The sequence below is a fragment of the Gallinula chloropus genome (assembly GCF_964237585.1).
Source record: "Gallinula chloropus genome assembly, chromosome: Z".
Taxonomy (NCBI): Eukaryota; Metazoa; Chordata; class Aves; order Gruiformes; family Rallidae; genus Gallinula; species Gallinula chloropus.
The window spans coordinates 26,324,489-26,350,864 of record NC_140089.1 but is presented as its reverse complement, the minus strand read 5'-3'; the positions used below and the strand labels follow the sequence as shown (position 1 = coordinate 26,350,864).

Below are 26,376 nucleotides of genomic sequence, written 5' to 3'. Positions count from 1 at the left end.
ATAAAACTGTTTCCAAATGTAAAATAATTCTGATTACAGTTAAAACTTTATTTAACCTAACTGCTTAATTTAGAACTTCCCCACTGAGCTACCTCATAACTTTGAATAGAGTAGACCTGGAAAGAAAATGAATATATGCATCCATACTGATGCCTTTCTTCACTCTTTTATATAATACACTTATCTGTTATCTGAAATCAGAAATCAAATGAACTGTGCTAATGCCTACTTAAAGTACGAAGGCAAATATTCTTTGTTCTCCTAAAATAATATTCTGTTAAACAAGTTTAACTAAACCAATTGAAGTTTTACGAAAATGTTTGTAAGTCAGTATATCCAGTAGGAGGCATAATGGCATACTCTAATTTCCCAGAGCAACCAGTAAAAGACAGATGGGTGCAAATAATAGGCTTCCTGCAGAACATTTGGAGAAGCTTTCATTATTTGACATCTTTCTAAGACTTCATTTTATTGTTATCCAGATACAGTAATCCCTAAGTTGCTGAAATACATCCAGAGAGAAATCACTCTTGCTTTTGTTTTCTGCAGTGATCAAATGGTATTCTGTTCATTTGATCCCAAAGCTGATGTGACTGCAGTAAGGAAGTAGTGGCAGAGGGAAGATTGTGCTGTGTATATAACTCAATTTCATACTTTCATTACTGCAGCCTTGTTGATTCCCGTGGAGCTGGGTTCTGACACTGGCATTGATGGTATCTTTTTTTAAAGCTCTTTAGGCAAGAATTCTCAGATACACTTCAGAGAAGAAGCACTTCTCATAACAAACCCTGCATTTTCAGAATAATTCCAGTTGTTTTCTATTTTGTAAAAAAAAAGAGGAAAAAAAAGAAACCATTTTAGCCCTATAGTAATTGTTCATACTGTAACCAATCAACTCAGATGATAAACTTTTTCCCCCAAATTTTCCAACTTCCAGAGCTGAAGCATATAGGATTTAAAATCCTGTTCAGTATTCCAAGTTATGTGCTGAGAGATGAATGAAATCACAGGGACAGGTTGTTCATGGCAGCTATATTGCATAGAGCCTGGATCAATGGAAGCAGTGGGATTCTCCATGCGGACAGCACAGGTTGTTATGCATCCCCACTCTGCTTTTGCACTTCTACTCAGACATGTAAAACACAGCTTACGTGTCAGTCAGAAGAGTTCTAAAGACGTGGAACCTGAGGTGCAGAGGAACTGCATTGTTGGCTCGAGGGTAAGACCGCAGTAGCTCCAGGTCACATATCATATCCTCCGATCAACCTGTAATTTCTGTGCAATTATTGAATGTGTCAATTATAAGCCAGCTGACAGATGCAGAAGATTATAACAGGGCATAGGTGCTCACTAACTGTGAAATTTTAGATTTCTCTTGATTTCCTCATGTCACATGTGTCTTGTTTTTCAAAGTCTACCCCAATGTGAAGTGTATGACTAAGTGTACATTTTGAATGATGCATACTTGTCTCACTGTACTCTGTAAGATCTGCACTGAATTATTTTAGACACAAATTATACAGAGACTGGCTTTGCTGTTCCATGGATATAAAGTAATTAACAGGGATCTCGCTCACCTTCCTAGGAACAGAAAATAGGAATCTATGTTTTTTCTTTGTCCTTTAAATTATTAAAAGTTTATTTGAACTTTCTCTTAACTGCTTCAGAAACTTTATCACTTAACTGCATCCCTATCAAACATTATGTAGCTGTAATCAAACTTAATTACTGTGCAGTAGCTTTCATTATGCAATGACACACTTTTGTAAGGGCTACAGAAAGAGCTTAATTACAAGTCTAGACATTACTGAAATAAGAGAAAAAAAACACACTCTTTTTATTTTTTTAAGGATGTAGTGACTGTTCTGAGCTGAAGATGTCCAGTACTGAGCTGGTACATACAATACACATCACACTACAGGCTTCTCCCCACTACTAAACCACTGCACACACACAAAAAACCCCCCACATCATCATGACTGAGGAGAAAAAGGAGTGCTAGGTCCTTGATCCACAGCATTTCCACCAGAGTGGCTGTTCAGCACTGCCCTGACAAGGAGCATGTGCTGCCCTACAGAGCAGGATGTAAGGGGGTGCGGGTGTCAACAAGAGGGTCAGGTGAAGCTCCCTTACCCATGTCTTTGATTGTCTGCCTTATGAGGCAGCTGGGTTCCTACATGGCTGGGGGGTCTATAAGCCAGACCAAGGACTAGTGTTCACAAAGGAGTTAGGGCATACACACAATGGTATTCATGAGGACAATCATGTCCAGATTTGGGATCCAGCTGACGTCAAAATGAGGAGACATTATAAAACCTAAAGTCTGTGCAGCTCACAATCACTCTCAACAGTGGAAATAAAGGTATTTTAGGACTTTCCCCACACTTGCTGACAGAAGGGAACCTGTGGTGATGCCAGCACTGGCCCTGTGCCTGTCAGAGTGCAAGACCCTGGCAGCACAGAGGTGCAGTCAGGAGTCATCTGATTTCTCACCAGTCCACTTGAGCAAAGATTGGTGCTCAGGGACTGCACATTCTGGAGTCAAACACAGGCGTGGAGTATACAGAGAGCAGAAAACAGGTCAGGTTGTTTGAGTTGGAAGGATAAAGTCAGAAAGGCTAGGGTAGAGTATGAGATGCATCTAGCATGAGAAGGGTAGCAAATCGATTGCCCTCAGGAGATGAAAGCCAGGTGAAGGAGACCTATTGACAATCTCTAGGAGAAGGCAACAGTGGTTTTGTCTTCTTTTTTCCCACTAGTTTTCAGTAAAAGTTCAGCTATATATCCCTAGCACAATTAACAGCAGTGGCAGAGCAATGAAATGTAAGTCTGGAATAAGAAAAGACTAAGCCAGGGAGTATTCAAATAATTTAGATCTTTTTTAATTGGTAGCACCTAGTGATGCCCACAGTACAGTCTTTAAAGAGAAAGCTTTTGAAGTCTGGAACAGATTTAACAGGTAACACGTGCTTCTGGTGGAGGGTGGGCACAGAAGCACAGAGATGTAGTACTCACTTCAAGAGGAAGAAGGGAGGAATTACAGGCTACCTGCTGTGACTCCACTCCTCAGAAAAAATCTGCAATAAATAATGAAGCACAGGAATATGAGGCACCTGGGAGAACACAACACAGGGAGGCCACCTGCAAGGCAAATTTTTGTCATGATCATGTCACATGAAATCAGCCTGATTTTTTCTCAAGTGGGTAAGAGTCACTGTTAGTAGGGGAGGAACAGGAGGTATCATACATACTTCACATGAGCAAAGCTTTTGGTACTTGTGCTGTCTGACAGTCACACAATGAATTAGGGAAATGTGGTCATGATGATGTAATTTCAAGCTGAATAAGTACGGATGGGTTGTCTGTGCTGAGGTGATGCCTATCAGTGTGTCTAAAGATATCAAGAGTGGGGGTTCAGAAAAAATACCTGTTCTGCTATTTCAGTGTTTTTCTTGACAGCCTCAGATGATGGAATAGAGAATGAACTTAATGAAAATTTTGGACAATGTAAAATTGGGAAAGTAGGATTAGAAATAAAGTAATTTTGCTAAAATTCAATGTCCTTTCTGTACCAACAAGGACAAAATTTTACCTTAACTTGAACAGTAAAAACATGAGAGTGGGAACAAAACAGAAAGGACCTGGAGGTTACACTGGAACAGTAAGCAAATAAATTTAAGAATACATCCTGAAAAACAACTGGAATACATTTTTGCATTTTCAACATGTTAATGCAAGTTAATACAGCCTGGAGGAGAGCAATGAGAATGATCACCAATCCAGAAAAGGTGGCCTGTAAGAAAAGATGGAGCCAGCTAGAGTCCTTTAATCTTAGAATGAATGTGTAACAAGTACCCAAAAGGCTTTTGCAAAAAGGGGAATAATTTGCTTTCTGCCTCCTCTACAGTACATAAGGGATATATACTTTTAATGGACTTCATCTGCCTCTGAGAAGAGATAGGAAAGTCACAGTGAAGTACTTCCTAACAGTAGCACCACCCTGTAAATGCTTGGGGAGGTTGTTGAGACTCTGGTATCAAAGGTCTTCAAGCATAAATTGAACAACTGTTGCAAATGTAATTGATGCTGCCTAGGAGCATAGAGGGGAACAGATGATTCAGGTTCATTTCAGCCCTAATACTTTTCAACAGTTCTGTGTAATAGGTACCATAAATAAAATTAAGGGAAAAGGTTGGTGTTTTATGCAGTCTTCATTTGTTGTTTTATCATAAAATCTTTCAAGTTAGATAGGAACCTGAATTATTAAAGGATGAAACAAAGAGCTAAAGGAACCCTTATGCAGCAATTAGAAAGAAGCTTAAAAAAAAATCAAAGAGAAAGGAAAAAAAAATTTCTTCAGCAAGCACAATTAGAGTCACAGCAATTGTTCAGTCATGAGTTGCTGTTGGGTACCACAGGAATAAATGCCAGTATGAAGGCTCCCTTTATTTTAATAAGTAACTTTTTCAGAAAAGGACCCACATATTCCCACCTAGCGACGTGCTGAGCCTGTCCCCAGTGTTTATCAAAGAGTAATAAGGCTATCATAATGAATTTTGCTAGAATACATGTTTTCCCAGATTATCTGAGATGCTCCTCACTAATAAGCAGTACCCTGCTGTGTGCCTGAAGCACAGCCCAGTCACCCGTCTGGCCTACTTACATCTCATTGGCCAAAGCAACCGAAGAAGAAGTGTGATCATATATTATTGCACTATTTATTTTCTTTCCTCTGCATTTAGACTCACTAATTTAATGCAGACAGTCCAGGGTCTCTTGTAATTTTAGGTTCCATTTTACTTTTTCATGTTCATTCTCTTTCACTAAGTGGAACAGCCGTAAGTTCCTTAAAATCAATACTGTTCCTATTTATAGCACCCGTCTTAATGTGGTGTTCCAAAAAAAAATATCAGAGGAGAAGGTGCATGAGAAAGCCCAAATTCTCTTCCCTGTGCCACTTGCCAGCTGCTCAGATAAACCTGCTGTGGATGGAGAAGACTTTTCCCACAAGGTCTTCGTCCATGTGCCTTTGTATGAGAACTTGTCAAGGACTCTATCTACATCTTATCAGGCGAGTCCAAGAGCTGTTATTCTACAAGCAACTCTTACATTTTACTACACAGATATTACAGGACATGACTAAAGCTAAATATATCCATGTAGTGTTGCCATGGAAATACAGCATTTTGATGTAAATGCAGATTTTCTGTATCCACCTTATTTCACTATCACAAATTAGCAAAGCTGCAATCAGAGGACTGCCATGCATTTATTTTCTTTTAGTGGTTGGTATTGTCAACAGAAAATTGGGAAGAAAAAGGTGAAAACGGGACATTTTAGCTAATATGAGAGTATAATGTCATGATCGCATTTCCTATGCACGCTCTGTTAAATTGCCGTACAGCGCTGTGTATCTAAAAACCCTTCAGGTCTCATCCATATTCTACAGGTGGGGAAACTGGTGTAATTCAGCAATGCCTCGGTCGTAAATCAAGTCAGCACGCTGCTCAGACTTGATGCCTGGGCCCTGATCTCCCCGTTTAATCACATCATTTAGCCATTACGAGACATAATGCATAAATAGTGGAGCACGAGTTATCTGCTTTACAACGAGGGCGCATGATGCCCCCAGCTGCATTCTAAGCAGGGAGAGAGAAACCATCATCTCTGAAGTTACACTGCAGAGGCACTACCTGCAAAGGAACATGCTGCCTATTAAAATCAATATGTGACAAAGTGAAGAGCAATCAAAATAGAGCGCATATAAATTGACATAAGAGTTATAAAAAGTGGATTGTGCTAATTTAACTAAACATGTTCCTAAATCAAGACAGTTTAACTCAGAATACTGTTCACATGTGTACAAGATAATGTAATTATCAAGCAGGCTTCAGTACCAGCAGATACCGTGGTACATGGGGAGCAGAGCTGCTGGGACTGTTGAAAACTGACAAGTTCCAGAGTATTTACCAAGTGAGGGGGCATTGCTGAAAACAGACACAATTTTGAAAGGCCCTGCCCATAACCAGTTGTGGAGCAGGTGATGTACTCCATGAACGGCAGGTAACTCAGGCTGGAGAACAAGAGGTTGCTGCACAGGCTGGAGAACCAACAAGGGTGTTTAGAGGCAGGTACCTTTCACAGAACTCCAGCCAGCGGTCTTTCCATTCAGAAGGCTCAGGATCTAGAAGATGAGCTGGTACTTTTGTGGTTGAAGAATGGGATTTCTGCATAGTGAAAACACTGGGGATTTCTTGGTCATCTTCTCTTGTTTTTGTGCCTATTTTGTCCTTTTGACTGTTAATTCACAACAAAACTATTGACTCTATTGGCCAGCCTCAGCAAAACCTGACAGGAGGCTAGGTCCTGAAGTAAAAGATGCCAACAGTAGGTCTGTTAAACCTAACAGCTTGAGGCAGTCCCAGCCCCATGCATGGCTGGTCCAATCACAGAGACCATCTCATGCCCACATATGAAGTCAAGCAAAAAAAAGGCATAGGAAAGAGAGGACAGAACAGAAGGGACTGAGATTTGGGATTGTGGCAACTGTGACAGGATCTGTGTGCACCACAGGGAGGGGTCAGCAGAGGCACTATGAGTGGGCAGGATTCTGGGGAGACGAGGGGAGGTGTGGTGGAGAGAGGTCGAGTTGCTGAGGGTGTTGTGATGAGGGGTCATGGGAGACAGAGCTCAGGGCATTGCAGAGGCAGCCTTTAAAAGACCTGGACTAAGTTATTTAGGGAATTCACATTTGTTTGGCAACCCCATCCTGTGAGTTTTCTGGAAATGGTGGGCTTGGGTAGAGGAGGGAAATTTTCTTACATGAGGTCTTAAAACTTCCTAACTAAAGTTCATGATGCTGCAAGTTCAGTATAAGTCCATTAAAAAGACAGTCATGAGGTGCAAGCATGGTTATCAGATGTCATCGGTTATGGGATTTATTATGTCTGAGAAGGAGCCCCGTGAGCCAGGCTCACTTTAAAAATGGAGGAAAAGCTGAACATCATTTTCCAGAGTTCTTCCAGATTTATCTGCCACAAAAATACATTCTGGGAAGATAAGAAAATTTTTATGTTTTCAGCCTTGCACCACAAAATATTTTTAAGATTATGGGCGTGTGTAAAAAGGACCTGCTAAAAGACTTTCTGCAGTCTTGGCTGGAAGACTTCTCTGCACAAATTTGGTCAAAGATCTTTCATACAAATGAATAGGATGTGTCTGCTCTTCACTGTGTGATCATGAAATATAACATCCTTCTCACTCCTACAGAGTCAGAAAATCCAGTTTCCAACACATGAACACAGATCAACTCAGACATCTCTTTCTGTCCACTCCAACTTGATTGCTTTTGGTCAACTCCCCATATGCCACTGTTACCTCTGCATGTCAGACGTGTGCTATGATATGGGACCATCTTTGCTATAGTCATGTCTTCACTGGTGGATAGAGATATGTATTTTTTTCAGGATGGACATGATTGTGTGCAGCCACACAGATGTGGCTGCAATCCATACCTTTCATATATTGTTGTCTGGTTTTAGCTTGGGTAACTAATTGTCTCATTGTAGAAAACATATAAGGACAAGCACTTAGATTTCACTGTGAAGTAGATGAGAGTCTTTGGCTGATATCCACAAGCCACATCATAACAAATACTGCCACTTTGGGATTTTAGAGAACGTCAACAAAAAACATTTATTACGCTGTAAGAAACACACTCTACATGCTACAAAGATGATTAAAGGTCTGGAGCTCTCCCCTACAAGGAAAGGCTGAGTGAACTGGGGCTGTTCACTCTTGAGAAAAGAAGACTGAGAGGGGATATTATTAATGTTCATAAATATCTGAAGTGTGGGAGACAACTCTTCTCAGTGGTCTGTGGAGACAGGACAAGGGGCAATGGCTGCAAGTTGGAGCACAGGAAGTTCCACACCAACATGCAGAAGAACTTTTTCCCAGTGAGGGTGACAGAGCCCTGGGACAGGCTGCCCAGGGAGGTGGTGGAGTCTCCTTCTCTGGAGATATTAGAGACCTGTCTGGATGCCTACCTGTGCACTATGAGCTAGGGAACCTGCTTTGGCAGGGAGGTTGGACTCAGTGATCTCTTGAGGTCCCTTCCAACTCCTACAACTCTGTGATTCTGTGAAAAGCACTCAGTGCCAGTAAAACAATGCCCAAGAAAGGAGCTATGTGTTCTTACTTAATGTTATTTAATCACTGGCAACTTACACAAACTAAAATACCAATGAAAGATACACAATCAAGAATTCATCTCAGATGCTAGCTCAAGCAAACAGTGTAGCTGTGCTTTCTACATGAATATTCAACAATTTGTCACTTGCTGCATAACACTGCACACACACGTTTTTTTTAATGGTGAAAACACAGCTGAGAGAACTGACACCAAAATGTAGACCAGTAGACTTTTGAATAAGAGAATGTGATTCTTACCCATAAACGTTCTTTTCTTCCTCAAGGCTTCAGAGCTTTCTACTGATAGTTTTACCAACATGAAATACAGAATTTGTTTCACTAGTTTGTCCTTTTTAGTCCATCATATATTTTTACTGTGTCTGTCTCTTGAGGCAGCAATATATATGTGATATATGTAAATAAGGTGATTGGTGACAACCAACATGGCTTTGCTAAGACAAATCATCCCAAACAAACTGGGTGTCCTCCTATGATGCTGTTACAGTGCTGGTGGGTAAGGGAAGAGTGAAAGATGTCATCTACCTACACTTGTGCAAAGTGTCAGACACTGTTCTGAACAGTATCCTTGTCTCTAAATTGGAGAGACATGGTTTCAGTGGATGGATCACTCAGTGGATAAGGAATTGGCTTCACAGTCGCACTCAAAGAGTTGTGGTCAATGGCTTGAAATCCGTATCGAGAACAGTGATGAGTGGTGTTCCTCAGGGGCTAGGACTGGAACCAGCACAGTTTAACATCTTTGTTGGAGAGAGTGCATCGAGAGCACTCTCTGCAAGTTTGCCAATGACACCAAGCTGTGTGGGGTGGTTGACACACTGGAGGGAAGGGATGCCATCCAGAGGGACCCTGGCAGGATTGAGAGATGGGCCTGCAAAAACTGCATGGAGTTAAACAAGGCCAAGTGCAAGGTCTTGCAAGTGGGTCAGCACAGTCTCAAACACAACTACAGACTGGGCAGAGAATGGATTGAGAGCAGCCCTGAGTAGAACTTGGGGAAATGTTGGTTGATGAAAACCTCAACATGACCCAGCAATGTGCTCTTGCAGCCCAGAAAGCCAACTGTGCCCTGGCTGCATCAAAAACAGTGTGACCAGCACATCAAGGGAGGTGATTCTGCTCCTCTGGTGAGACCCCACCTGGAGTACTGCATCCAGGTCTGGGGTCCTCAGTACAGACACTGAGCTGTCAGAGCAAGTCCAGAGGAGGGCTGTGAAGATGTTCAGGGGGGCATCTCTCCTATGAAGAGTCTGGGACAGTTGGGCTTGTTCAGCCGGAGAAGAGAAGACTCTGGGAAGACCTTATTGCAGTCTTCTAGTACCTGATGGGGCCTAGACGAAAGATGGAAAGGGACTGTTTGTCAGGGAATGTAGTGACAGAACAAGGGGTAATGGCTTTAAAAGGAAATTCTTCACTCAGAGGGTGGTGAGTCCCTGGCACAGGCTGGCCAGAGAAGCTGTGGCTGCCCCCTCCCTGGCAATGTTCAAGGGCAGGTTGGATGGGGCTGTGGGCAGGCTGGGTTAGTGAAGGTGTCTGCCCATGGCAGGGGGTTGGAACCAGATGATTTTTTAGGTCCGTTCCAACACAAACCATTTTAGGTTTCTATGGTATTCCAGAAATTCTTCTTTCCATTAGTGCAAGGCTGGAACAGAAGCTCTAAAGGCATTCAGTGGTGAGTGAATTCACACATACTGCACAGGCTTTGGCAAGAAAAATGGATTTTTTAAAGTCTGCTATTGCGTGGTTTTAAAGCCCTTGAGCAGTCTGCTCCAGGGACTCCAGGGTTTTGTAGCTGGCCCAGGAGACATACTGCATTGTTCCTAATCAAAGGTGCCTATTTAATAGTTTAAAAGTTTTATGACCATTTCTTTATCATTCAGAACATTATAATGTGCAGAAGCTGCCTTCCTCTGAGCCAGACTTTGGTATCTCAGCATCTATTAGATTACTTCCTGGAAGCTACCACTGCATTGGAAAAGTTAATGACACTTTCTGAGATGTTTTTCATCTCAAATGGACCTGATGATATCTTTTCCTTCCTAATGTTCCATTTCCTATTAAAATCACAATATGCATTGACGGATACCATGCTGAGCAGATCTGCAGTAAAAAAATGCTGAAAATCAGTTGAGCGACTCTGTGTCACATGTGTAGCAGATTAGTAATCTGCTCCTGTAGATACTGGGAAGATGTTAACTCATGCCTGACCATAAGACCTTATTCTCACTTAAATATTTTCCCTTTCTCTCATTGTAGTATCTGCATGCAAATGGGATTGTGCATCGTGACTTGAAGCCAGAAAATCTACTCTATGCAACGCCAGCACCAGATGCACCACTAAAAATCGGTGAGCAGCATTAAATGTATGCTTCCTGAATTCCTTTATACCACTAGTATTTGCTGACTGATGCTTACAGCTTATACTTGTCACCACCACTTTATTTGAAGGTAATGCTGATATTCAAGTGAACAGCATGTTACTTCTTCAGCAGCTCAGCTGTGCATGGTGTTTTTAAAACAAGTAGGAAACTTGATCCTTGCTCAAGGATTTTGTAGCCAAAAAATTGTGCAGAACATGGCAGAGAACAAAAGCACTCAGGAGGAACGAGAAGGATCATCACATTGGCACGGACCCGCGTGCACCACTTCTGTGCCTCTGTGGTTAAACTACTGTTTTAGGAGGAAAGATTCATTGGCATGGAAGTACAAATGTGCAGATAAGTGGTAGAAAGCAAACTAAGCACAGCTGACATGTTTTGAAGGCAGATTTGAGGGATAAGAAGAAATGATCTTTGTGAAGAGCACAGGGAAGCCATCTTAAGCGCAGTCAGCACGGTGGAGGGGAGGAAGAGGGGTGAGGTGAGACCGGACTCTCCTGGACAGGGATGTCTTATGCCGCGCCAGTTCTGTTGGGCATGGTAGCCGCTTCCAAAAGTCATACCCTCCAAAAATACTGAGGATGCTCAGTTTTTGTCTGATCAAAGAGGAACTCTGTGTGGTATGTAACCAGTGAGGGAACAACCACCTCTCGCTCCCTTACCAGGGAGCATGGGAGTGCATGAGGAGTATTAACACATTCATCAGGCTGGTGTTCATCATGGATTGCAGGAACCAAATTTCCATAAACTAGCCTTAAGCAATTTCCTGTAAATTTCTAGGAAAGTCTAGCATCTCAGGATGGCTTACTCTTCATCCCAGTTCTTCCCCTTCCTGGCAAGGCCCTAAACAGATGCAAGCACCCAGTAGCCTTGGTTTGACAACCAGAGTGGTGTAAGGGCCATTGAAGCATTTTCCTAAATGCTGTGATTCTTTCATCTTCTGATCAGGATTACTGACTTGTTTAAATTAAGATCTGATTTAGAATGAGTGGCAGTGTTTATAAAAGTAAAGTATGTTTCCGTTTAGATAAATAATAATACATAAATGTTAAACTTTTAGGGACAAATGAACCCTAACTATGTACTTCTAGAATAAAATGTGATCTATATTTATCCTGCAGTCAAAACTTTTACTTTTACATTCACCAAAACAAACAAAAAATACTTTCATTTTGCATTTTGGAGACCAGATTGCCATCACCTCAATTGAAATTTGAAGAAGCTCAGTTTATTCTCAGTGAAAACTAAAAGAATGGTGAATACTTCAGTTTTTATGTCTTTTAAAAATCATCAGCCCCTGGAAGCTCAATTCCAAAATATGGATTTTGTCTCACAGGAATTGTGTACTCTGAACCTTATCCAAGAAATCACAGATGCGCAATTTTTAACCCCAAATTTGTTCTGTTAATTTTACTGGTTTACTGACAGAGTGGAAGCTGAATGTATACGTAACATGCATTTCTGGATCACTGCTTGTACGCCCTCAGGCATCCCATTGTATTGCCTTTGTGCAGTCTTCAGGATAAAATACAAGTTACATTTGTGTCAAGCAGGAGCCAGGAATATTCCGTTGTACAAATTTTGGTTGTGGATTGCAGTCTGGGTAGATTCTTTAAATTGATCCTCATGTCTGGAAATGAAGGCACTGTTCTTTTAATGCATATATGTTCTTTTAATTAGATGTACAATGTCAAAAAAAAAAGTTAAGTTATGAGGAAGTAAGAGCATTAATATTCCTAAACAATCTTAACAGCTGACTTTGGACTTTCCAAGATTGTGGAAGATCAGGTGACCATGAAGACAGTTTGTGGAACACCAGGGTACTGCGGTATGTTGTTTTGTTATCTACAGTATGCTGCACTTCATGCGAGGATGCTGCATTCTCTCTTTCCAAGGTGAAATGCTTATTTCTAAGGTTAAAAAGGTCAAAAAGCCCCTAAAAAAAAAGCAGAAATACAAACCTAAAGTTCAGAACTGGCAGTGGGCTTAATTCTTCTAAACTCAAATTCTCTAGCACTGAAGCTTAATAATCAAAACATACGCTATGGTATTGCATGGATATAAGTCTAACCATCATAAAACCCCTGAAATTACTATAATAATGCTAGAGAGGCATCAACAGAAATTTGGACTATGTAAGTTATAATAGAAAACACTACAACTGCATAGAGATCATTGTAATTATGATTATTTATTAATTGAAGTGAATCAACAGATAGGAAATCAAATTATTCCTTACCCTTATAGGGTAACAAATGAATCCCCTAACCCCAAAACATTTCAGCACATACATGCTTTTAAATGGGGGCTTGACTCAGACCATTCAGGTCTGTGCTGGAGTGGGACCTGTGTAACACAACTATGAGTGCAGCATCATGGAGTACTTCATGGCAGATCTCGTTGACTAGCGTGACTGGTGTAGCTCTTGTCATCTCTTTCAGCAGTAAAACAGCTTTGGGACTCTAAACTCTTTCCTCCTAGATAAAATAAGAACAAAATCAGAGGTTTGCTTCAGTTTTACCATGAAAGTAAAAGTCAGCATAAACTACTACTTACCATAATGACTAATTTGCCTGTGAATTCACAATACTTCAACAAACATGAGTTTATGGATGACTTGAGAGCAAACATCTGACTTGTGAGTCCCTGTATTACACAAGGACAGTAAATTTAATTACTAAAGTAATTTTGAAATCAGGAAATTATATACTTAATTATGTTGGATTTCTATTTTTCAGTGCATAGCCTTTAAAGGCCACTTTCTCCTTCCAACCATGGAAGATGTGCACAGTTTTGTCTCAGTTATCCTGTTCTTACATGTTTCTATGGAACCTTGCAGCTGGCAGCCAGAGCGTGTGCTGCCGAGCTCTTAGTGTAGCACCTTTGTGCACAGCTTTGCTGCCAGAGCAGGGACAGCCAGCTCCTGGGCACATGCCTTAGAAGCTAGCCTCCTGCACTCCTGGAACCAGAAAATGAGCCAGAAATAGACTGTCCAGTGCCAGAACATCCAGAAGAAGGAGACCCCATTCAAAAAGGGATTGCAAGTGCCTCTGCAATCTACATTGAAAGGCACTTTCATGTCAGCAAACCAGCTACTGGCCAGAGAGACTGATAATCTTGTTTACCATGGTAAATGCTCATCTCCAGCAACCAATGTCATTTTGCCTAGAAACCTATTTCTGCCATTCTTGCTGAACTTTAGATCCTGAGTGGGCTCCTGTAAGAGGCTTCAAGTTGCTATCGGTGTGCTGGGTGGTAAGGTTTTGGACAAAGCTGAGCCAAGACGTGTGGAAACTAAAGACTCATCATGTGCTTTTATAACTGTAGAAGCAAATAAAACAGGACACTGGAGAAGACTGTGAGATTACTCTGTTGCCTTGTGGTGCAGCTTATAATGCAGTTCAGCTGACATGTCCATTAATTTGTATGTCATTTGCTGCTAAGTGCACACGTGGGTGCCAATTATGTTTTGGAGTAGTACTGAATTTCAGTGTGTTTAGGTTCATAAAGCTGTACTTTGAGTATTGGCTATTAATGTTCTATCATGATGCTTATGCTACCAATGCTATAAAACATGTCTGTAGTATTTACATGCATGTAGTATTTACTCGCTTTTATGCCTGCCTTTGTGTACTATAAAAACAGGATAAGACTTATTTCTTTAGAAGAGCCCCCAGACTAGGGACAACTTGGTGGGGAGGGTTGAGGCTGAACATCCATGCTGAGAAGAGAAAAGGACCTCTGTGCCTACACACATGGACATGTGGTCTTTGCTTTATGACCAGAGTAAAGTGACCATGCGGAATTCCTGGTGCCTGGAAAGTATTCAAGCATTATTTTCCAGAAGTGGAGGAAACCTAGGAGGAATACTGTGGAAATGGCAAATCAAATTATGAATAATTGATAGTGACAGACCACCAATTCCCACATCCTGCCCACCCAGCTATCAGCAGCTTCTCCAGAAAGGACTCAGCAAGGAAAACATATGCTGGAGTCTGGATGCTTTGGTATCAAGATCTACTAATCTGCAGTTCCTGAGAGATGCGAAGTGGTGCAGAGGACTGAAAGCAAGAAGATGGTCACAAAGAACTGGCTGGGACATTGTGCTTTCAGTGAACATATCAAGAAGGGCATAGGTGATTGTTTGCAGGAAGGCATAAAAACAATCCAAACAGAGCAGTTATTCTTGACCAGCCTGTCACAGCCAACTTCTAAGCTAGGAGCAACATACCAGTCAGAACCATTCACCAAAAGCAAACTTCTGGAAACACAAAACCCCACATATTTGCAAGATATATAAGTGTACAATCACAGTCCAAACAGCAAGGCAGTCCGATGTACCTAGTTTTTGATCTCTTTTGTGGCCATTCTCCAATACTGAGGTGGCAGGAGGAGAAAAGTGAAAGAAAACATCTTCTGCCCTTATCCTGAGCAAGAAGACACGCCAAGAAATATTACATCCTCTAGAAGAAAAAACATGTTGGCCATTAAACAGAAAAATTTACTTTGGAACTTCCCATATTGCATTAACAAACATGGCAGGGTGAAGAGTGGTTAACATCTCTTCTCTTGGTGCACCTCTTTTTCTAAGGGCACTGGCTGCTCTACCTGTAGGCTGTCTTGCTAGAGAGGGGTTGACCTGAGTTAAAATCAGTTGGGATCTAGTGTCCTCCCTCAAAACCAGCCCTTTTCTTTTGATCAGTTTACCTAGCAGAAAGAATAAGGAGGCAGGGGAAGTCTGTTCGTAGACTGGCAAATGTTTGCCCACCTGTCAGCTTTACAAGTCGTATGTTCAAATTTCATGAGTAACATCCTTTGCATTCTGTATTAATGCTTTTTAAAAATGCTTGGCATGTCCCCTGAATGGTCAGTCCTTCAGGTAAGCTGAAGAAGTCTGAGCCAGCTGCCTGAAGGCCGTTAAGGATCTGTGTATACTCCAATTAAAATAATGTTTCAGGGACCCATCACTCCCTGGGGATACCGCAGCACATTCCTCCAGAGAGCTAGCTTCCCCAGCAGAGACCTCCAGGCTGGGAGTCAAGCAGAGTCATGCCAGCAGCTTGGGTCAGTCCAGATGGACAACCAAAGCTTTAGGCAGAGCAGGGAGCCGGTATACATTCTGGGAAGCCCCCAGCCCTTCTTGGCCCAGCTGCTTACAGCTGTCTAAGTGGGATGGGGAAGGAGTACATGCACTGATGCACATGGCCGCAGAAAGTCTATTATGATCCAGAAGTGTGACCGCTGTCCCACATGCACCACAGAGACAGTGGCCTCAGGCTGTGCTGCCATCCCATATTGGATATTCAAACAGGTGCAACGGTTGCTGAGGAGAAGGGCTCCGAGATGTGGAAGTATGGCTCAACAGTGTCTTTTTAATTATTTTTTCTGAATTAGTTGGATATTTCTATCTGTGGCCAAGAGGTGAGAGAGTGAAGGTGCTTGCATCCCCCAGTGTCAAATATTTCCATTGCTTCCGATGGAGATGTGGCATTTTTGTCCTGCCACCTCAGGAGCTGTGCCCAGGTGGGTTTGCCCAGGGCAGAGGCAAACCTCAAGGGTGTGAAGACCTATGAGTCCTTCGGGGTGTAGGGGCTGGCGGTGAAGTAGATAGATCAAAGTTTGAGTGTGCAGCCACGCACAGTTTTAGTCACGTACAGGAGCAAGAGACATTGTTTGAGGGATACAGCAGTCTGCTCAGCTTTCCTAGAGGTGTCTCTGTCAAACTGTTTGGGCAAAATTAACTCCTCTTGCCATCACAGAGCTGCAGCCCCCCTAGACTGTCTTGCCTTCCTCCCTACTCCATGCTGCTGCAAGAGCAATTGCCTGAAATGGTTTAATCTCTCCTTACAATTCAAACAGAATACCAAAAAAGAAGTGCCAGATAAGTAAGTAGAACACTGGCATGCCACCTCCTTTGTCACACTGCAGCTCCAGTGCCACTGTAGCTTTCCATGGCTCCTTCCACAAATTTAAAACTAAAAAGCAATTGGAAACCTGTCTGAAAAGTCTGCTTTCCATTTTATTCTGGTTTTACTAGGACATGACTTCTGTTGCTTTATACTCAGTGGGAGGAATTATTTGCCTAATTAAGGGCTTAAAGGAGCAAGCCCTAACTTTTTAAAAGACATTCACAAGTGTGTACAGAGTTTAAATTGACTTTATGACAGTTATTTCTGCATTTAACTTTCATCTTATTGACAAGTGTTTTATCATCTGCAGCACCAGAGATACTGCGAGGATGTGCCTATGGCCCTGAGGTGGACATGTGGTCTCTGGGGATTATCACCTACATCCTGTAAGTACAGACAGTGCCAAGGGGCAGTCCATTTCTAAGCAGCTGCAGGTTTTTATGGCATTATGACCTGTGACACTGTAAAATATGAGATCCTGAAGTTTAATTGTAATACTCCTAATCTTAAGTAAGTAAAACCCCAGAGGAGCATGGCAAAACATTCAGGTTATATATCTGATAAGCATAACACTTCCTCCACAATAGCAGCAAGGGCTGTGCAGAATTGCACTGTTAATGAATAGCAGCAGAGCTGCCAAAAGCAAAAATGCAAGCATACAAGTGTCAGAAAGCATCTTCATTTTTCTCTCATTCATGCAAACTCTGGGATACATACCAGAATCCTAAGTAGCTTCACAGCTACGGATGGGACAAGGAGAAGTAAAGGTGCTCGCTGTAGTTCCAGAGTGCCTGTGAATATCCCCAAATGCAGCTGCCCCACCTGTGTCCAACACAGGCAGTGTGACAACTTTGGCTGCACCACCAGCATTGCTGTCTCACTGCATCTCAGCCAGGAGGCAGGGGATAGACCTGGACTCTGTCTTCAGGTCGGTCCCATGGGTTAAATGGTCAATGGTGAACGTTACACTTCGTAGAAATAACTGGAGACCCTTGCTGACAGAGCTGTGAGCGATGCCGGCCATACATAGTTTAAACTGTAAACCAAGAGTTTCAAACAGTTGTGTCTAAAGGTAGGCCCTTGTGCCTGGATCTTAATATGGCTAGTCCTAATTCAAATGATAAGCACTGTAATGATTTTATTGTATAGACACAATCTTTTGAAGGAAGATTATTGAGGAGGGGAAAATGTATGTGATGTATCGATACTTCTCCTTGTGGGAGATTAAATAACTTCATTTATTCCCTTGGCAACACCAATGCTAAAATGGATTGTGTAGTTGTGTGTGGTGGTTGAAGGATACCTTTTATGGGAATACAACATGTTTTTATACCTATACATTAAAAGTAAAGAAGATTTTATATATTCAGACCTATTTTCTAGTGTCCCCTTAACTCTGACCAGTGGGTACAGTGTGTAATAATAGTGATATAATTATTGTCATGTCTTTTGCCAAGAAAGAATGCTCCCAAGGCATGTTAAACCACTGTACTGCTGTAAACTCAAGAGTGATGATACAAAACTGGCACAAACGGCTGACACACCAGAAGGCTGCGCTGCCATTCAGCGAGATCTGCACAGGCTACAGAGCTGGGCAGAGAGGAATCTAATGGAATTCAACAGAAGCAAGTGTAGGGTCTTGCACGGGGGGAGGAATAACCCCAGGCACCAGTACAGGTTAGGGGCTGACCTGCTGGGAAGCAGAGCTGCAGAAAAAAGACCTGGGAATCCTGGTGGACAACAATCTCTCCATGAGACAGCAGTGTGCCCTCGTGGGCAAGAAGGCTGATGGTATCCTGGGGTGCATTAACAACAGTGTGGCCAGCAAGTTGATGGAGGTTCTCCTCCCCCTCTACTCTGCCCTGGTGAGGCCACATCTGGAATATTGTGAGCACTTCTGGGATCCCCAGTTCAAGAAGAGCAGAGAACTACTGGAGACAGTCCAGTAGAGAGCTAAAAGGCTATTTAGGGGACTCTCATATGAGAAAAGGCTGAGAGAGCTGGGCTGTTTAACCTGGAGAAGAACGAGAGGGGATCTCATCAAAACTTATCTAAGTGGTGAATGACTATAGAATGTGGCTAGACTCCTCTTAATGGTGGTGAGTGACAGGACAAAGGACAATAGGCACAAACACAGGAAGTTCAATCTCAATCTGAGGAAAAATATCTTTACTCTCAGGGTGATGGCACTGGAACAGGCTGCCCAGAAAGGTCATGGCATCTCCATCTCTGGAGATATTCAAAACTTGTCTGGAAACAATCCTGTGCAACCTCCTCTAGGTGATCCTGCTTGAGCAGGTGGTTTGGAGCAGGTGATCTCCAGAGGAGATATTCAAAATCCAATAAGACTTACAAGAACAAGCCAGGCAAAAAGGGTGCTAGTCCAATCCACTTGGCCATATTTCCATTTAGCATTAATAATACTCCACATTTAAAACTCTTCTATTCAATGTAAAGCTTTGTAGGTCAACATTTCTCATGGCCTAGAAGATGAGACCAGAAATCTACCTGTACAGTAACTACTTCATTAGTCCTGCAGACTATAGGACAGTGTTGCTTATCACAGAATCACTGAGTCACAGAACGTTAAGAGTCAGAAGTGACCTTGAAAGATCATCTAGTCCAACCCCCCTTCCAGAGCAAGTATCACCTAGACTAAATCATACAGGAATGCATCCAGGACAGTTTTATATGTCTCCAGAGAAGGAGACTCCACAGCCTCTTTGGACAGCCTGTTCCAGTGCTCCATCACTCTCACAGTGAAAAACTTCACTCTCATCATTCACTTATGTGCACTACCAAAATATGCTGTATGTGCCTCCAAAAGAGTGTGTGAAGAGTTAACTACCGTGCTACAGAAGGCACATGGATAAAATTGTATCTTCTTACCAACACAAAGTGGACTTTTCACCTGATTAAAAAAACTTTGACACATATTTTGACAGAAGTATTTCCTGCTATAAATTATATGAAGACCTACTGATGATAACTATCATAACTCCAGGTAAAACACATATATAATTCTAACAGCAAAGAGGACCAGTCCTTTTGTATTCCTGCAAGACATTGGAAATACTTCTGTACATCTGAGATATAGGTAGTGGTCAACAAATACAGAGGCTTTGCCTGTAGTCAAAATTGCATGGATTTAATTAAAGGTGGTTTTTTACTAACTTACTTAAAAGGGCACAAAACACTGTCTGGTCATTTCTAATTGATTTTGAACCTGTTTACATTGTTTTTTCCTTTATTTGGTAGGTAATTGATTTTAAATGAATCAGCATTATCCTGCTTTAAATGAAATCAAGAGAAGCCATGCTGGGTTTTATGCCACTTTAATTCATCTAATTTGAAATCACACCTCTAGTTTTATTGATCTAGTTTGGCATGTAGCGAAAAATCTGTCTGCTGAAATGGAAATGTTTTTTGGTAGAAGCATATCTGTAGAAATTATTAATATGACAACAATAGGTGAGCAGTGAGTTGTGATGAAACATTTTTAGGAGTAAATGGAGAATCGCTTGGGAGGCTTCAGACGTGGTCACAGCAAGACTCAAGCATGGTCCCACCATATGCCATCCGTTCCCTAGTAACCAGAAGCTACTTTTGGCTGAAGCAGTCAGTGGCCCAACATCTCTGCTCAGCAAAGGATCTTCATGGGAATAGGAGCTAAAGCAAGCTCAGGACTGGTGGTGGGAGGGGCAGGCAAATAAGAGGGAAGCAGCAGGGGCACGGTGACTGTCTCCCACCTACTGAAGCACAGTAGTTAGTGGTCAGATCCCTTTTCTTTTTAAACCCACCTCTGCCAGACTTGGGCACGAGTAACACACCTAGAATATGCTTACAGTGGAGCTTTTCTCCATATCAGCAGTGCAGAGATGCAGCTGTTTCACCCATGGCTATCCATCGCTCTCAAAAACACATTTCTTCTTTGAACATCTGTCCCCCTTTTCAGGAGAGCACACTGATTTGGTTTAAAAATATAAAAACAAGTTAAAAAGTGAGGTAAAAATTTCTAAACTTGTTGCTGTCTTGTTCTTTACAGCCCATTGTTGTTTTCCCATCATTCCATTGCTTGGAAATGATGGAAAAACTGCCAAAGGTTTTTACCTTCAGCTGATGGGATGAAAGAATGTAGAGCAATGTAATAAAAAAAAGTAGTCTTATATGTATAAAACCTTCTCATTTCACAGGTAAAATGTGGTTCTCCAGCTCACTCTTATCCCTCAAAAAAAGACTAATAATAATTCCTCTATTAACATGTTTAGTCTGTGCTTGTAATCAAGTCACAAAAAAAAAAAAAAACAGATCCAAGGTCAGGAATTGTAATGGAGACTAAAACAGAAAACTTAATTATCCTAATTTGCAGAATGATGTTTGCACCCACTTAGAAAAGACACAGAACTGGAGAAGACTTTCAGAAGACAGCAGGGGTGAGAAAAGGTTTCAGTCTGAGGCATGACTAAATAGTGCAGGAGCCTTCAGCCTGAGACCAGCAGATCAAAGACCTGCTAGACAATATTTATTGGCATGTAGAAGGTAAACAGGAATCGACTGTTGCATGGCTACTCTCACATCAAGTCCCTGTATTAATCCTTCCAACTACAGATATGTGAAAATGAAAAAACTACATTTTCATCAGCCTTCCCCAGTGCTTATGAATCCTTACAACCACAGTTTGCTCTGCTTTGTAGTATTAGGAGTTCATAAGTACATCCAGGTCTGTCTTCCTAAAGTAGTGTACAGGACATGAAGCATAGCAAGATCATATCAAGACCTGTTTCAAACAGCCCAGGACTCATTAATCATTGATAAATTTCTCTCTTTTTTATCCTTGCAGTCTTTGTGGCTTTGAACCATTTTACGACGAAAGGGGTGATCAGTACATGTTTAAAAGAATCCTGAACTGTGAATATGACTTTGTGTCTCCCTGGTGGGATGACGTGTCTCTGAATGCCAAGGATTTAGTAAGTAAAGCAAAACAAGACTGGACTGTCTTACTGACACCTGTTTGGCTAGTTATCACTTCCACTGAGAAAGAGAGCCCATTTGGGGGTGAGGGCAGAATAACGCATTAACTAACTGTTTATATGGGTCCTTGCTTTCCTTCTTATTCCTGGTATATTACAGTGTCATTAAATATCCTTAGTCCAGTGCTGTTATTTTGGACGCAAAACCATGGATGTCCAAGTTCTTTTGTAAACTAAGGCACAGATTACTGGCAGCTACCACAGTGTTCATGTATGTTTGTCTTTCATGATAGTCTTCCTGAGGTGGTTTTTTGTACCTCTGTGCAAGGCAACCAGCTTCAGGGGAACATCTGCACTTTGGAAGAATATAAAAAGGAGTGAAGGTCTCTCATCCACAACCCCTCCTGGGGGCCTTTTCCAGTCCATTTAAGCTTTTTCTCAGTAGATGAGGAAAGACTCACTATTTTTAAATTTGTTCCATTAGCAAAATGCAAGATCTGGTGTGCTACGTACATAGCATTCTTTTATTACTGGATAAAGTAGATTGGATCCAGGAGATACCTATCTGAAAAGATAGGTATGTTTGAGTTTGATTTTCAGTCAACAGAAACTTCACAATTCACTTATTCCACAAACATTGAAGACACAAATGCTGAGTTCCATTTTTTCATGCTGTCTGGTGTGACAGAATTGGAGAATCAGAGAATGGTTTGGGCTGGAAGGAATCTCAAAGATCACCGTGGGCAGGGAGACCCTTCTCTAGACCAGGTTGCCCAAATCCCCATCTTAGTCTTGGACACTTAACACATTCTTGTTTATAAATTGGAGAGACACAGATATGATGGATGGATCACTCAGAGGATAAGGAATTGGCTGGACAGTTGCACTTGATAGCTCAACCAAAGGTTTGAAGACCAATAGTGGGTGGCGTGCCTCAGGGGGTGGTATTGAGACTGGTGTCGTTTACCATCTTTTGTTGGCAACATGGACAGTGGGATTGAGTGCAGTCTCAGCAGATTTGGTGACACCACCAAACTGTGTATGGTGGTTGACATGATGGAGGGAAAGCATGCCATCCAGAGGGACCTTGACAGGCTGGAGAGATGGGTCCACATGAGCCTCATGAGGTTCAGCAAGGCCAAGGGCAAGGTCCTGCACATGGGTCAGGGCAATCCCAAGCACAAGGGATGGGGACTAGGCTGGGCAGAGAATGAATTAAGAACAGCCCTGAGGAGAAGGGCTTAGGGGTGTTGGTAGATAACATAAGCTGACCGTGTGTGCTTGCAGCCCAGAAACACAACCCTATCCAGGGCTGCATCAAAACCAGTGTGATCAGTAGGTCAAGGGAGGTGATTCTCCCCCTCTACTCCATTCTCATGAGAACCCACCTGGAGTAGTGTGTTGAGCTCTGGGACCCCCAATATAAGAAAGACATGGAGCTCTTAGAGCAAGTGCAAAGATGATCAGAGTGCTGGAGCACCTTCTCTGTGAACACAGGCTGAGAGAGTTGAGCTTGTTCAGCTAGGAGAAGAGAAGGTTCCAGGGAGAACTTATTTTGCCATAAAATGCTTCACTAGTGTTTTGTTCAGTTGAAGTGATTTGTTTTATTTAACCTCCTCCATGTACTCACAGCAGGTATGTGTCATGGTGCCTGTTCTCCTGCACCCACTTCAGGGTAGCATCTTTATTTAATAGCTTTTTTACAGGGAAATTTCAAGGACCCCTAAAGCAAGTCTCCCCTCACACTTGGACATGTATGTTTACCATGAGCCCTGTGCTGTCACTTGCACTCTGCTCCAAGAGGAAGCATCAGGACAGTAGCATTAATTGCGGCTCTGCTGAGTCAGTACCATCCATACACTTCTTTACTCCAGCCTCACTTTTTTTTGGTTTGTTTTGTTTTTTGAAGTAGAACTTGGCCAGACAGAACAGCAGGACCCAAAAAATGTAGCTTGACTTTGTACCCAGAAGTTTGTATCACCTCCACTCGCAGGGGTATATGTTAGCAGCATCATTTTCCCCAGTTTCCTACTTTTGTGTTTGCAGAGGAGCAGCTTCCCTGGACTCAGTACCAGAAAGAGTAACACAAATAGCATTGGCTTAAAAAGTAGGATAAGAGACAAAGGTTGGGAGGAAGTGTTGATCTGCCTGAGGGTAGGGAGGCTCTTCAGAGAGATCTGAACAGACTGGACCGATGGGCTGAGACCAACAGGATGAAGTTTAACAAGGTCAAGTGTAGAGTGCTGCACATGGGACATAACAACCCCATGCAGCACTACAGGCTTGGGGGAGGTTGCCTGGAGAGCTGTCAGGCAGAGAAGAATCTGGGGGTGCTGGTTGACTGCAGGCTGAATATGAGCCAGCAGTATGCCCAGGTGGCTAAGAAGGCCAATGGCATCTTGGCTTGTATCAAAAACAGTGTGGCCAGTAGGTCAAGGGAGGTGACTGTGCCCATGTACTCGGCACTGGTGAGGCCACACCTTGAGTACTGTGTGCAGTTCTGGGCTTCTCACCATAAGAAGGACATTGAGGTCCTCAAGCAAGTCCAGAGAAGGGCAGCCAGGCTGGTGAAGGGGCTGGAGGGCAAATCCTATGAGGAGCAGCTGAGGGATCTGGGGCTGTTTAGCCTGGAGAAGAGAAGGCTGAGGGGAGACCTTATCACCACCTACAGCTACCTGAAGGGAGGTTGTAGAGAGGTGGGCGATGGTCTCTTCAACCACGTGACAGGAGATAGGACAAGGGGGAATGGCAGGAAGCTGTGCCAGGGCAGGTTCAGATTGGATATCAGGAAAAAGTTCTTCACTGAAAGAGTTGTCAGGGCCTGGAACAGGCTGCCCAAGGAGGGGGTTGAGTCACCTTCCCTGGATGCGTTCAAAAAAAAGGGTTGATGAGGTACTTAGGGATATGGTTTAGCATAGGATGGGAACGGTTGGACTTTATGATCTTAAAGGTCTCTTCCAACCTTGTGATTCTGTGGAATACTCGTACATCCTGTGTACATGAGGCTTTGTGGTGACTGAAAGAAAAACTCCATTTGTGATACAGTGACTGCATGGCACACGTCTGCATGAGCTGCTTACACTGGACTTTAAACTTTCTAATCCAATTCACACCTTGTCCAAATCCCAAAGTTGGCATAGTGCTAAAAGAACTGCATGGCTGGGGGTACTCTGAGAATCTCTTTTGAGTTTATGTGACACTACTGTCTTCAGACACACAACAGCCCATGCAGAGACAGGCCAGCTGCACTGGAAAATACTCTTACAAGTTGGGAGCTGGCTGGGTTTTTTTCCTTCCCTCTTCCCAGACAGTGTTTGTTTATGGAGTACCAAGAAATGTCAGAACATGTGAAAAAACTGAATGCATATTCTTGTTGGTTGGTTAAGAATGTTTTTTCTAAGATGCTTCCCAAACCAAGAGCAAAGTCCTAAAATGCAGAACTCAGTAAATGTAAATGAAGAACAAGGTTAATAATCTTCTGTATTTCTTCTGTGTGATGCAGGTTAAAAAGTTGATTGTTTTAGACCCCAAGAAGCGCCTCACCACTCTACAGGCTCTACAGCACCCATGGGTGACAGGGAAGGCAGCAAACTTTGCACATATGGACAATGCACAAAAGAAACTTCAAGAATTCAATGCTCGGCGTAAACTTAAGGCAAGTCACTGGACATAAGTCTCTGTTTCGGACATGAAGGCATAAATAAAATGAGCAGCCTTAGAAAAACCTTGCACTTTCCAGGACAACATTCCATAGTGGTATGAAAGCTTTTTGTTTAAGATGACTTAGGAAGATGAGAAAGTTGAAGGTGATTTAGTTGTCTGCAGCCAAACTGATACAAATGTGTGTTGTTAATTAAACACCACAGACAGGACTGCTGAGAATGTGCAGAGCTTTCACAAAATCCTTACCTTCCTCCCTTTCCTCCCCTTCTTTCCTTGCCTCTGTCCATCTGCCCATCTTGTCTAGTAGCACTTTCTGTATTCTTAGATCAGAAAGAACAAAATTCTGAGTAGTTTCTTCATGAGCATCTGTAAATCTGGAAGATGTTTAATCCACTATAGCATATTTTGATTAGTAACCCACCCTCAGTTTCTATACCTACCAATACAAAGCAGGAGCCTAAGCCATTCTGTTATGATCCAGGGTCAGCAGTTCATGTGTGTGGGTCCATAAAATGTATGGGTTAAGACAAACAGGCTCAAAACATACACTTCTGAGAGTAAAAGTGCAATAGCTTTCTGTATCTGGAAATTAAGTGCTGCAAGGCAGGAGTGCAGGTGGGACTTGCACTGAAAATGCCATTAGCTTTGAGTCATCAATCTGTTCCTTCACCAGTTAGTGTATGTATCTATCATGGGAAGAAGCAGGGAAATATTTTAAAGTGAAACAACAAGCAGCTGGGCACCTCACTGATGCAACATGGGGGGACTTTCTCCTCCCGGAAGTGTCAGAAGTGACTGAGAAAGGAAGGACGTGCCAGAGAGAATCTCTACAGGGCAAAGAAAGAAGTTTTGCCATTTACAAAGGTCGTGGGCACTGTAGATCCCATTCACAGTGCTGCTCTGCCCGTGCAGAACTGACTACATTAGGACTGTGCTCTATCCCTACAGCAGCACTGCTGTGTGTTCAATGAAGATGCCACAGAGTGTTATGTCAAAAAGATTTCTGACCATGAGCAGTCATAAATCTCATTATTTATGAGTAAGCTGTTACATTCCCACCCTGGGAGGTCACAAGGAAACATGTGCCCCTTTCTGTGTGTTTCGATTCTTTGCATTGTTACACTTTTCATCACCAATTAAATTTTTCTCAAAGCCTAGTTTATTTAGACCTATATCATCAACCAACTGACACTTCTCTGTATAAAAGCAATTTCTCTAAGTTAACTTCAACACTGTTTTCATATT

General features: G+C 42.3%; 1 protein-coding gene across 1 annotated transcript in view; it reads left to right on the top strand.

The window, feature by feature from the left end:
* CAMK4 (calcium/calmodulin dependent protein kinase IV) overlaps positions 1-26,376 on the top strand; it is a gene marked incomplete at its 3' end in the record, with an annotated part of 146,121 nt that overhangs the window by 117,119 nt on the left and 2,626 nt on the right. The window contains exons 6-10 of the mRNA XM_084278740.1: positions 10,468-10,558; positions 12,343-12,417; positions 16,809-16,884; positions 21,339-21,465; positions 24,971-25,123. Of these exons, the coding sequence (XP_084134866.1) occupies positions 10,468-10,558; positions 12,343-12,417; positions 16,809-16,884; positions 21,339-21,465; positions 24,971-25,123 (522 nt within the window). The remainder of the gene's footprint in view (positions 1-10,467; positions 10,559-12,342; positions 12,418-16,808; positions 16,885-21,338; positions 21,466-24,970; positions 25,124-26,376) is intronic.